Raw genomic sequence first — 11,875 nt, 5'->3', positions numbered from 1 at the left:
TGTTTTTTTATTGTTTTTCTTCTTTAAAAAGTATTACCCTCCAAATCTTATTAGCTACTCGCTACAGCCAACATCAGGAAGTCCGGTTTTATGTTGCAGGTACAGACTGCCCCTTGCTATGAGGTCCTGTGTTACATGGTAGGTACAGACTGCCCCTTGCTACTGAATGACTGTCCGCGTTAGCTATGAAACTTTCCCACGGCCAGCTGACGGGCTGACCACTGACTTGCCACTTCACGAAGGCAACAAACACCCACAATGCAAGGTGATTGGGGCGGGGCACATTGCTAAAGGATAAGTCTATTGGCTTTTGTCAGTGTTATTCAAAGAGAGGTGTATCTGATTGGCGTGCGCTTCGAGTTGGTCCCGCCCATTGACCGGCGGATACGCGCATCTCAAACCGTGGGAAAGCGCTTTAAACGCGCTGTTCGCCGCGGAGCCTGCAGTCGGACGCCGTGGGAAGTTCAGTGAGCCGGAGAAATGAAGAGGAGCCAGGATTTCAGCTCCTCCGACAGCGAGCTGGATGAAAGCACGGAAATCGATAAGGAGAGCGCCGATGAGCGGGGGTCAGGCACCGTGCGTTTAATCCTCCTTCCTTGTCTTACAGAACACTTAACAAGTTATAAACCCATAAAAATTCCTGCGCCCTGTTCATATTGACAGCGTTGAGACAGTTATTGAAGTACGAAAAATATGTAGTATATGAAAACAATTATCATAACGATTAATTATAGCATTAATTATTTGTTATTATTATGTTTATTATTGTTGTTGCTGCTATTATTATTATTATTATTGTTGTTATAATTATTATTATTGTTATTATTAGGGCGCAAGCAATTTTTCTCTATAATTATTGTTGTTAGTTTTATATTAATACTAATGCCAATAATAATAAAATTAAAAGTAGTCTCTCGGCTAAAAAAAAAACCGTCAGTATTAAAGTGAAGCAGTTCCTGAAATCGGGACTTGTGCGGTGTCTCTGTACAGGACCCTACGGACGCTGCGTGGCTCCGCGAGTCCGTCCGCTGTGTCTCAGCTGCAGGCGAGAAAGCGCCGCAGAGGGGTCGGTATTCCTTGTTATGAGTATAATCTGTACTCATCCTGTCATTTTATATGTTCAATATGCTCTGTATTTTTAAGATTTTTACATGTCAGTGCGTCATTTGGGTGATCTGCTTATATGTCCCTTTATATACCGTTTATACTGATCTCAACATGTACGCTACTCTTGCGTCACTTGTGTGGCTCTGTACGTCTGTTTCTGTATGTCTGGTAACCTTGTATGTCTGAAATTGTCTTACTGTATATCTGGGTAACTCCGTTTGTGTGTCAGAATTTGGCGCCCCTGCCAGCGCCCGTCTTTCTTTTGCCAGGATCCGCCCATGGTTGCGTTTGCCAGTTTCTCAAAGGCGTTTGTTTCACCTACAGATTATCGAGAAGCGGCGGCGTGATCGCATCAACCACAGTCTGTCTGAGCTCCGCAGGCTGGTGCCCAGTGCTTTCGAGAAGCAGGTAACGCTAATGAAATGGATGTTTCATGCAAACAGAAGACAATCATTTTTGTGGTTTTGTTTAATAGAAATGTAAAACATTATAAGAATGTGAATCCACAAAAAAATTTGTCTATCTATATATTCTGCCTTATTTCAGGGCTCAGCAAAACTGGAAAAGGCTGAGATTCTGCAAATGACTGTAGATCACCTGAAGATGCTGCATACTGTGGGTGGCAAAGGTAATATAGATGCTCGACATGCATATCTGTCTTAGTGCCTTATTTCTTGGTCCCACTATAACTCTGTAGCACTGTGATTTATCCAGATGAGTGTAATGAGTACATTTTGCGTTAAGTTATTAAGCATATTTCGGTAACAATTTACTTGATGGGGCACAAATAATGTAGTATTGTGCTATTACTTATATTTATATTAATTAACCATAAACTGAGTCTTAGTTACATACTGATCTCATGTTCATCATTAATGAATCATTACACATCTTTTATTTCAAGCAGTAACTATATTAGTTGCTATATCGGTTAATTCTGTAAACCTTTGAGAACTACTGAAGGAACTACTTAGGAACTACTGAAGGAACAAGTCATGAATAACACAAGTGAAATACTGATCTCATGTTTGTTCATCATTAATGAATCATGTTGCATCTTTTATCTCAAGTAGCTACTATATTTGTCCATGATTGGTACTTCAGTGGTAACTGAGGAATTACCAAGTATTTGTACCCCATCAAATAAAGTTTTACCTATATTTCATTATGATATTTGTTGTTGGTGAGTCATTGTTTCTGGAAGAGTTGAATTATGAAAGAAAAACAACTACGTTGCACGAACCAGACAGCAGAAAGGGCAGGCTGAATTGAACTGGTTTGGGAGGTGACTGGTCATAGTACATAGCATCTGTGAGATTCTGTGTCCCTTAGGGGGCACTCTAGGGAAGGTGAAGCACTGCTTTATGACCTAGGGAAGGTGAAGCACTACTTTATGACCTAGGGAAGGTGAAGCACTGCTTTATGACCTAGGGAAGGTGACGCACTGCTTTATAACCTAGGGAAGGTGAAGCAGTACTTTATGACCTAGGGAAGGTGAAGCACTGCTTTATGACCTAGGGAAGGTGAAGCACTGCTTTATGACCTAGGGAAGGTGAAGCATTGCTTTATGACCTAGGGAAGGTGAAGCACTACTTTATGACCTAGGGAAGGTGAAGCACTGCTTTATGACTTAGGGAAGGTGAAGCACTGCTTTATGACCTAGGGAAGGTGAAGCATTGCTTTATGACCTAGGGAAGGTGAAGCACTACTTTATGACCTAGGGAAGGTGAAGCACTGCTTTATGACCTAGGGAAGGTGAAGCACTGCTTTATAACCTCACTGCGTGACAGCCTGACCCTTTCCATGCAGGCTATCTTGATGCCCATGCACTGGCCATGGATTACCGCGGCCTGGGCTTCCGCGAGTGTCTGGCAGAGACAGCCCGCTACCTGAGCATCATCGAGGGCCTGGACAGCACCGACCCACTGCGGGTCCGCCTGGTATCCCACCTCAGCAGCTATGCTTCCCAGCGAGAGGCGCACACAGGACTGGGACACGTGGCTTGGGGCTCTGCGTTCAACACGCCGTCAGCACACTTGCAACATCGGCTCCTCCAGCAGGGGGCGGCACCCTCACTTAGTGCAAACGGCTCATCTTCCGTTGAGAACCAGGCTCCCAGCAGGCTCACCTGCACAGCACGTGATGAACCGGGCCACGGGCCTCTGAGAGTGCCCCCTAGTGGCACCATACCTCCACTGCTTCCCGTCACTATCAAGCTGTCCCCTCCGCTTCTGTCTTCCTTGTCCGCATCTACGTTTCCATTTTCCTTCAGTTCCTTTCCCCTCATCACCACAGAGGCACTGAGTCCCTCCGCCACCTCCCCCACCCTGGGGAAGCCCTACCGGCCATGGAGCATGGAGATAGGAGCCTTCTGAAGTTTCATTCTGGACTAGAGCACCAGCTGAGCTGGGTCTCCATGAACACAGTGGCAAGAATGGCCAGTTGTTCCCGTTACAGTGTTGGTCTTGTAGAGAGAAATACAGGTATTTCATAAAATTACCCTTTCAGAATTTAAATTTCTGGAAAGAACAGAATTTATGTCTACCCTAAATTGGTTTGTGTAGTGTGGGGGAGGGGGGGTGAAATGCTACAACCCCTTTCTTCGGATGATTATAATGGTTACCGATGTCTGTAAAGTCACAGTTAAAGCAATACCTTTGTCAAAGTTCATGGATCAAGGCAATGACCCTCACACATTTTACTAGACTGGAAAAAATGAAATCAAGTGTTTTAAAGAAGTCATCAACACCGGAAACATATGAAAAGACTTGAAGATAGAAAACACAGACGGTCAAAAACAATCTGTCACTGTGCCACCCTCAGATGAAACATTGCTGTGCAATCCTGCCTTTTAAGAAAAAGACGTGTTGGTTTCTTCATTGAATTCTTTTCTTCGGCAAAATTAACGGAATGGCCTGCAACCTACATGCTGGCTACCAGCTGGGCCTTCAGATTTTATGCCTTTAAAATGAGCCTTTCGTTTTTGAATTGTTACCACATGCAGGTCTGAGATTTGCAAAGTTTATTCGTACTTTGTCTTTCTAAGCATAAATAAAATGACAGCGAAAAGACACCACTTTGAATTCTGCTCTTTCGTGAGGCCTTACTAGTATTTGCCCAACTACAAGAGGACAGCCATCAATTAAAAGTACGTTTATATTGGATTACCTGATAGTTTTAATGAAATATTTTATTATCACTTTACATTAACTGCACCTTCATAATGGATTCATAAGGAGCATTTAACATCCTAACATAATTTAACAGCTTTAATATACATTAATAACAAACATTATGTAATCATACAATTATAATTTTTGTCATTAATGTATATTACAACTGTTATATCCTGTTCATTGAAAGTATTATGAATGCCGTGCAGTAAGACATGTTAAGGTATACTTTGATGCTGGCTTATGGATGTACTATGAATGCATTATGAATGTGCAGTTTATGTAAAGCCTTACCCAATATTTAAATTACAAAAATAGATTTTAACTTACATATAGGAAAAGAAAATATTTTGTATATTTGTGAAGAACGTGTTGAAAAGGCTTCAGTTTTGTGTCCCTTTGTTCAGAGTGGGTTAGTTGTAGTAGACAGTGTGTATGTTTCTGTGCTCAGGGCGTAACTTTAAATAAAGCAAAGTTTTGTAAAATCTCCCAATATTCACCTCATTTTCACAGTTCGTTTTAGTTGATGGGAAATGTGTTTTCCTGTTCTGTGTAAGTTACAGTGTGGGGAGATTCAAAATCCATTTCACGATGACAGTGACAATGTCCCATTGTGACTCATAATGCTATGGAGTAATTGTCGTAGACACCCACAGCGAATCTATTTGCGTCTAATCTGCGTCCATCTCCATTTCTGAATTCATTCACAGAAGCAAGTTGTTTCATTTTTAAAATTGTCCTTAGAGTTATTAAATAATAAATGACAATTCAACAAAAAAAAAAAAAAAACAACTTATGTAAACTCTGAAGAGCCTCCTGATCCCAGAACAGAGCTCCATCCTCCAGATTACAGGCCACTCCTCTCTGTTGAGCTACTGCCCCCATGGGTGACTTTTAAGTCAATACGCTCTTCAGAATGTTGGGGGATAGATTTGTTTAGTCTTCTACAATTAATTGGGAAAAGTCATTTTTCAGTACTGTACATGCATCTATATCTCAGTCTTTTACCTCAACCTAGTGGTCACATTTAGTATTACACCCATGAACGCCTAATAGTTACATTGCGTATTACAACAACAGTATGTACACCAACTGGCCATGTTTAATATCGCTGCAGGGTACACCTACTGGCTACATTTAGTATTACAGCTAGACATACCTAATGGCCACATTAATATTACAGCTTGGCACACCTACTGGCCACATTTAGTATTACAGCTAGGCACACCTACTGGCCACATTTAGTATTATAGCTAGATAGACCTACTGGCCACATTAATATTACAGCTAGGCACACCTACTGGCCACATTTAGTATTACAGCTAGGCACACCTACTGGCCACACTTATTGCAGGTACGCAGGTTTCGTACCAGGCAAGCACGCCTCTCGTCTGATTTTCAGAATTTTTTGTTTGTATTTTTCATTGGTTGTCTGTTTGATTCAAGTCACAAAATGCAAATGAGCAGAGGCACAACTTGGAATTTGCAGAAGCCCAAACTTTTATTCAACATGGATTGCACACAGTGGTGCATATGGAAAAAAAAAAGACAAACAGGAAGTATTAGACAGAAATATACAACCAAGAGACTCCAACACATCCAACAACGAAGATACCTCCGCAGAGATTTCCATGCAACCAGTCCAGCACATATCAAAAATCATTCTCTGCAAATGATTGACTGGGAAGCTTATTGACTATGAAGGAATGGGGATATGGCACTAAACTGGGTAGAGACCTGCAACAATATAGTGTTTGGCTCTGCAGGTTAGGGGAAGGGCACAGAAGGGCACCATTTTGAATCCTGGGTCTAACATAGTATATTAAGCTTGAGCAAGGCCCTGGACGCCAGTGGAAATTCATATACACCAGTTTTTCCCAATCTGGTCCTCTGAGACCCTCAGAAGTCACCCTCAAGGGAGCAAAAATGTGGACTGTCTGATAGGGAGCTCGGAGGGAGCAAAAATGTGGACTGTCTGATAGGGAGCTCGGAGGGAGCAAAAACATTGACCGACTGCGAGTCCCCAAGGACTGGATTGGGAAACGCTGATATACAAAAAATACATCACAAACAAAATTATAAACCTGCACAAAGCAACATGTCCGTTGCGTTATGAATAAGAAAAAACTATTTACAAAATAATAGTCGTATTTTCTTTCCAGAAGTGTGTGATATTTAGTTTTAAAACTTAATTTCTAATAATGCCGTGGATGAGATGAGGCTGTGGTGACTGAGGCTTTGCCTTGTCTGCTGTCTGGTAGCAGGGGGGGCTGGTGAGGGCTGGCAGGTGGGCGGGGCGCCGCAGTGACAGCTGGAGTTGATGAGCTCAGCTCTTCTCTGACAGCACCAGCATCAGCTGCTTGTTTCGCCGGACGTCCATGGCATGTCTCTCCTGGCCAGGTATAGAAACTACTTCAAGAAACTAGCTTTAATTGTTCATCCATCCATCCATCCATCCATCCATCGGAGAAACATTTTATTCAAGTGGCTTATTGTCATTCTTTTCTATTTATAGATTTACACCCATAGCTTAAAAAATGTCTCCCGGCTCCCACACGTCCCATCACCTTCTCCTGCTGACGTTCCATTATGGCTGATAGGTAGGCCTCACGGTTTTCCTTGCTCTGCTCCATCTTGAGGGTCAGCTTCTCCTCGGTCACCTTGCTGAAGCTGCTGTTCTCCTCCATGGCCTTAAGTAGGACGTCCCTCTCACGATCACGCTTCTCTTGTAGTGACCTCAGTGCCTCAGCCTCCTGGGACTGTAAGCGCAGCTGGTAACAACACCGCTCAGTACAAAGACACCATCCGTTCCAGCCTCAAAAAAGCTGCACTGTATTAATTCCTACTCTACCACGCACATTATTTCTATATATTTCGGTCTGTGTCTGTATTTACACATTAAATTACAGGTTTGTGATCTAATTACTACTTATATTGGACTGATATAACAAGGATATAACAAGGACCTTCAAGTGTTTTGTATCTCTTACTTTTCTCCTGTCCTCTGCAGCCTCCAGTTTCTTCTGGATGTCCTCCAAAGAGACATCCCTCTTCTTAGGAGGAGAGGGGAGACTGTGGACTGCGTCTGACACTGGGGATGGTGACTTCAGAATGACTTCAAAGGCCTGGCCAGTGACTCTCGTGTTGATGGGCTTGACCTCCATGTCTGCATTGGCCGTGTGGGGGGGAGACCAAAGAGGGGCAAAGGGAATACTCCGGAGGTGGGCTTAGGGAATTAAGATGCCTATTAACCTTCTACACATTCCAACAAGCACCTCTAAAATCAGCATTTAGCTTTCATTCTCTTTTTCCCTCATTCAGCCTTACCTTCAAAGTCACATGATATGCTGCTGCGACGCTGTGGGTAGAAGCAGGAGCAGATCAAGGGGAGAAACGACAGCTCCTTCAGCTTCTCCTTGTAAGCTGCAGAGTGAAAACAGTGTCCATCTTATATCCTCTGTGAAATCACTTATATTTACAGCAGAAGCCCAGAGAGACAAACGATTAAGACCTAGAGCTACGTTTTTTAACTACGATTTGCGACACGAGTAGTTTGCATGCGTATCTGAACCGGAATCACGTGAGATGCTGATACACCTTGTAAGCGTACATAAAGGTTAATTTCAAGAAAAACGTTTTATGAAAGAAAAAGGTGATTCATCTTATACTTGTTATTTCTTTGCACTTAATTATTCATGAGTTTTTTACGTTTGCATAATTCTATGCATTATACAGGACTAATTGAAGTTTAAATTAAGCTCGATAAATTTGTGTGACAAACCAAGGGCAAGCCCAAAATAAACATGGTCATGCCTGCATAAGGCGTAAAACATCGACCAATACCATTCCCGTACCATAACATCATGTTTTACTTTGACTTCATAAGCTTAAAATGTCAGAAGTCTTGAAGAAGCAGGGAACAATAAACCCGAAGCCATCGCTTACCAAGGCAAATCTGACAGAAACCAAAGTAAAACTGGTAACAAACCCGAATGCGGTCCCATTACACATATTTATTACTTATTTGTTTGCTCATTCTTGTATTGTATGTCTTGTATTTCACTATTGCTTGTCCTATTTCCAATGCTCTATACCCTGCAACTGTAGCATAATAATTTTATTGTGTTCCTCAGAAGACATTTGACATTAAATCTTGAATTATTTTCGTACGATTTGTTTTGTAGCTCTGTGCAATATCGTATGAGTAACTCGTTTCCTTTTAAATCTTATTTCATTCCCACTATATAGAGCGCGCAGGGAGCAGTAAATAAACCACCTTCAATTTTGCTTCAGAGACGCCGTAATGCTGCTGAAATGGAGGGGCTGCGGGGTGGGGTCTCACACCGCCCGCTTCAGTATCCCGGTACTAACAACCCGAAATCCGGGTCTAGCGAGTCGGACAGACGTTCACCTTCAAATTAGCCTAGATTTTAATTTCTGTACCGAACGCCACGATTGATGCAATCTATTAACGGATAAAATTTTACTTTAAAACCAGACTGACAGAAATCAGCAGCATTTAAACATTTATTAGTATTTTTGTCTGTCATTTCTCACAGATGATCATCTTATGGCGTTGTCTTGTCATTGTGATCACGCAGCATCCCTTCATTTAGATGCGACGTTCTCCATGATTCATTTTAAAATAACACATTCAAGACCGTTCTCTTACCAGTTGCGGTTTTTTCCATGGTGGTCACCGGTGTGCTACTAAACAACGTCGCAGTTGTGGTTTGGCAGCAAGGGAATGGACGTCTTTAAGGCACTGAGTCAGCAGAGGAAGCTGAGAGAGGAAGAAGGAGCCTGTGAGTTACGGGGGTCCGCGAGCGCGCGCAGGTTGGCCAGCGCGCATCCCGGCGCGCGCACCGGCACGCGCGCCTATATGCACCCCGCACTACGCCGCCGTAATGACTGAGAATAAACCAGGTTATTGAATTCCTCTCTACAATAGGGTAGTAAATCAAAAAAGAAGCCCCTATAGTTATTTCACGATCCCTATAAAATAGCTTGCTGTTCGTATACTATCTCGTTATTATGATTCATTTTGTTCATTTGTCCTCGGACCAGACAGGCTGTCACAGAAGATTCATAATATTTCATATGTAAGTTATTTATCTTGTCCATTGTCCTGCCACTCATGCCCAGGAACTCTTCATTGACAGGTAGGGTCAACTCTTCCCATTTTCCCCTGTACATGACTAAAGTCAGATATACCTGTTATCCATCGGCATAAATTACGGGAGGGTTTGTAACTGGCGTCCCATGCATGGTGAACCCCGGTTTCATGCCCTGCGCTACCTGGGACAGGCACCAGACCCCTGAAGTCCCTCATCACAGTAAGTAGTTGGAAGATTCACTTTTCATATTTTATTCTATTGTTAAAATCCACTAGTAACTTAAAGACAATGGAGGGAAAACAGAGGCTCATTTTTTGACAAATATTTTCCTGCCTAAAAATAAATAATAACGTTGTTCTCAACATTAGTCACAAGATGGCAGCACATATCAAGTTCCTTCAAGATCTGATAAGAATGATTAAAATCGCGGAATTACTGATGGCAAGGTGGTTCAGTGGACGTCGTTGTTACTGTACTGTTATAGTGTTAAGGGTTTGAATGCCTCCTTGGTGTGACGTTTGCGCTGTCTAACGTGGGTGTTCACTTCAGTGCCAAAGCATGCAGTTGGGCAACTTGACATCTGGCTTCAAACTTCCGTTCAGAGTGTATTTCTACGGTGTGATTCCACTCAAGATAAGCATATGGAAGTGTGAAAATATCTGTTGGAGATCACATTAACTAGGTTTAAATGGGCTTATCAACAGGTTTCAGCTCAGCAGTAGATGTGGGCTATTCTCCATTTGAGGAGGGAATTGAGGTGAATAATTCTCAAATGATCAGTTTTGTTAATCACAAAATTAAACCAGCTTAATATTATTAGTAATATGTCCAATTATAAGAGATGGAAAATCAAGAGCTTAATTCCAAATATATATTTTGAGATATTTTAATGTAAGATTCCAAGTTTCTCTGAGGTGTTATCATATCATGAGGCATAAATTTTGTCATAAATTTATGTTCAATTTATATTTCGTTGTGTCTGTATTTAATGACAGCTCAAGTAAAATGTTTGTAATAAGGACAATATTTCAGGGATTAAAACACCAGTGATGGAGCAAGCACTTTGTGGGCAGTGGTGGCTTAATGGTTAGGGAAGCATGCCTGTAAGTGAAAGACTGCAGGTTCAAATCCCAGACCAATAAGACACCACTGAGCAAGGTACCCCCCCCCCCCCCCCCCCCCCAAGCATTGTTCCCTGGGCAGCTGAATTAGCTGCCCTCTGCTATGCCACAACATCACACATAGGTTAAATGCAGAGAACACATTTCATTGTGGTGTGTCAACAATGACGACTGGTCCCTTTTTTTCATTTTAATTTACAAAATAGCCAAATTTACAAACAAAATAATAATAAATCACTGGTGTCAGAGATAACGTGTGACACTAGTGACTACAACACCAGTGACAAAAATGGAAGATTGTTTTTTTTTTTAATGGTTGCCCCTTTTGGAGTAAGCTGACCTTCTGTAACTATTTAAATCACTGGTGTAAAGGATATAAGACATTATTTTAGCAAAAATTCAAAACATCAGTGACGTGTAAAATTTGTGCTGCCTGAGAAACAAAATAATCAATAAATGTATTTAATAAAATGCACAAGTACAGACTCACCCTCTCCTTCCCCAGGGTGTTTCTCTGTCAGAACAGTTAAATATAGCCCAAGCTATAACTATAAGCAAGTGACCAAAATCTCTTTTTTAAATAAATAACATTTTTGAATGTAGTACAATCTTATGTATACAGTAAAAATGTAACTCTTTTGTACAATTAAGATATACCTTTTAATAATACTGTTTCATATTAAAAAAAAAAAATTAAATGTTGAAATGTGGGTGTGTGACCAAGTGTTTTACAGGTGTAGAGCAACTTTGAAAAAAATAAATTGAAAATCAAATAAATAATTAAGGAAAAACATCCCTCCATCCATCCATTTCTCATACCCACACGTCCTGTGCAGAATCATGAGGGTCTGAAACCTAATCAGTTATTATTATTGTTATTTATTCATATCTCAACTCTCTGAATACCGTGTGACTCTTGTCTAATATTTTAACCATGTTTTAAGCTCTGCAACATGTGACACGGTTTCCTAATCCAAATGCAAAATGACCCATATACTGGAAGAACCATTTTGTGGTCAATTAACAATATTATTTTATTATTTTAAACCTAGTTAGCTTTTAGCAATGATTAGTTATGTGCTCGATCGCTTAACTGCTTAGAGCTCACTCTTGGTGTGCCAAAAGACACAGGCTCAGTCCTCAGGTAGACCAAATATGTTGAGGGTCGTGTATGGCTCTGGGGGTGAAGACTGTGACTGGAGTGTTGCCGGCTCAAACCCTGCGATCGGCAGTTGGACCTTTGAGCGAGGCGTTTAACATTAACTGGTTAATGTCTGGTTGACCCAGCTTTCTCATCGGAATGTTGCGTTGGACAAAAGTAAGCTTCATAAATCAGTGTAAAGATACTGAATAATGC

General features: G+C 41.5%; 2 protein-coding genes across 3 annotated transcripts; one reads left to right on the top strand and one right to left on the bottom strand.

The window, feature by feature from the left end:
* Window positions 1-401: 401 nt before the first annotated feature.
* On the top strand, window positions 402-4,767 carry LOC111848241 (hairy/enhancer-of-split related with YRPW motif protein 1). Of its 2 annotated transcripts, none has more exons than XM_023820076.2 (5): window positions 402-566; window positions 991-1,066; window positions 1,432-1,515; window positions 1,654-1,735; window positions 2,917-4,767. In XM_023820076.2, exons 1-5 carry the CDS (start codon window positions 481-483, stop codon window positions 3,480-3,482), a joined length of 894 nt encoding a protein of 297 aa, XP_023675844.1. In that variant the 5' UTR covers window positions 402-480; the 3' UTR covers window positions 3,483-4,767. The 2 variants fall into 2 exon arrangements, with proteins under 2 accessions (XP_023675844.1, XP_023675845.1); XM_023820077.2 differs by having other exon boundaries at window positions 418-576.
* A 995-nt stretch (window positions 4,768-5,762) lies between these two features.
* stmn2b (stathmin 2b) lies at window positions 5,763-9,130 on the bottom strand. Its single transcript, XM_023820101.2, has 5 exons — window positions 8,953-9,130; window positions 7,608-7,703; window positions 7,271-7,446; window positions 6,848-7,039; window positions 5,763-6,672 (listed from the first exon to the last, which is right to left on the bottom strand). Exons 1-5 carry the CDS (start codon window positions 8,969-8,971, stop codon window positions 6,607-6,609), a joined length of 549 nt encoding a protein of 182 aa, XP_023675869.1. The 5' UTR covers window positions 8,972-9,130; the 3' UTR covers window positions 5,763-6,606.
* Between the last annotated feature and the right edge of the window lie 2,745 nt (window positions 9,131-11,875).

This window comes from Paramormyrops kingsleyae, chromosome 23, assembly GCF_048594095.1.
Source record: "Paramormyrops kingsleyae isolate MSU_618 chromosome 23, PKINGS_0.4, whole genome shotgun sequence".
NCBI lineage: Eukaryota > Metazoa > Chordata > Actinopteri > Osteoglossiformes > Mormyridae > Paramormyrops > Paramormyrops kingsleyae.
Note: the sequence above shows the minus strand (reverse complement) of the source record. Positions and strands in the feature narration are given on the sequence as shown.

Coding starts and splice junctions, on each gene's coding strand:
- LOC111848241 (XM_023820076.2), top strand. CDS start 481: ATGAAGAGGAGCCAGGATTTCAGCTCCTCCGACAGCGAGCTGGATGAA. Junction 567..990: donor GAGAGCGCCGATGAGCGGGG/GTCAGGCACCGT, acceptor GTCTCTGTACAG/GACCCTACGGACGCTGCGTG. Junction 1,516..1,653: donor CCAGTGCTTTCGAGAAGCAG/GTAACGCTAATG, acceptor GCCTTATTTCAG/GGCTCAGCAAAACTGGAAAA.
- stmn2b (XM_023820101.2), bottom strand. Junction 7,447..7,607: donor CATATCATGTGACTTTGAAG/GTAAGGCTGAAT, acceptor CGGCCAATGCAG/ACATGGAGGTCAAGCCCATC. Junction 6,673..6,847: donor TGGAACGTCAGCAGGAGAAG/GTGATGGGACGT, acceptor ATACCTGGCCAG/GAGAGACATGCCATGGACGT.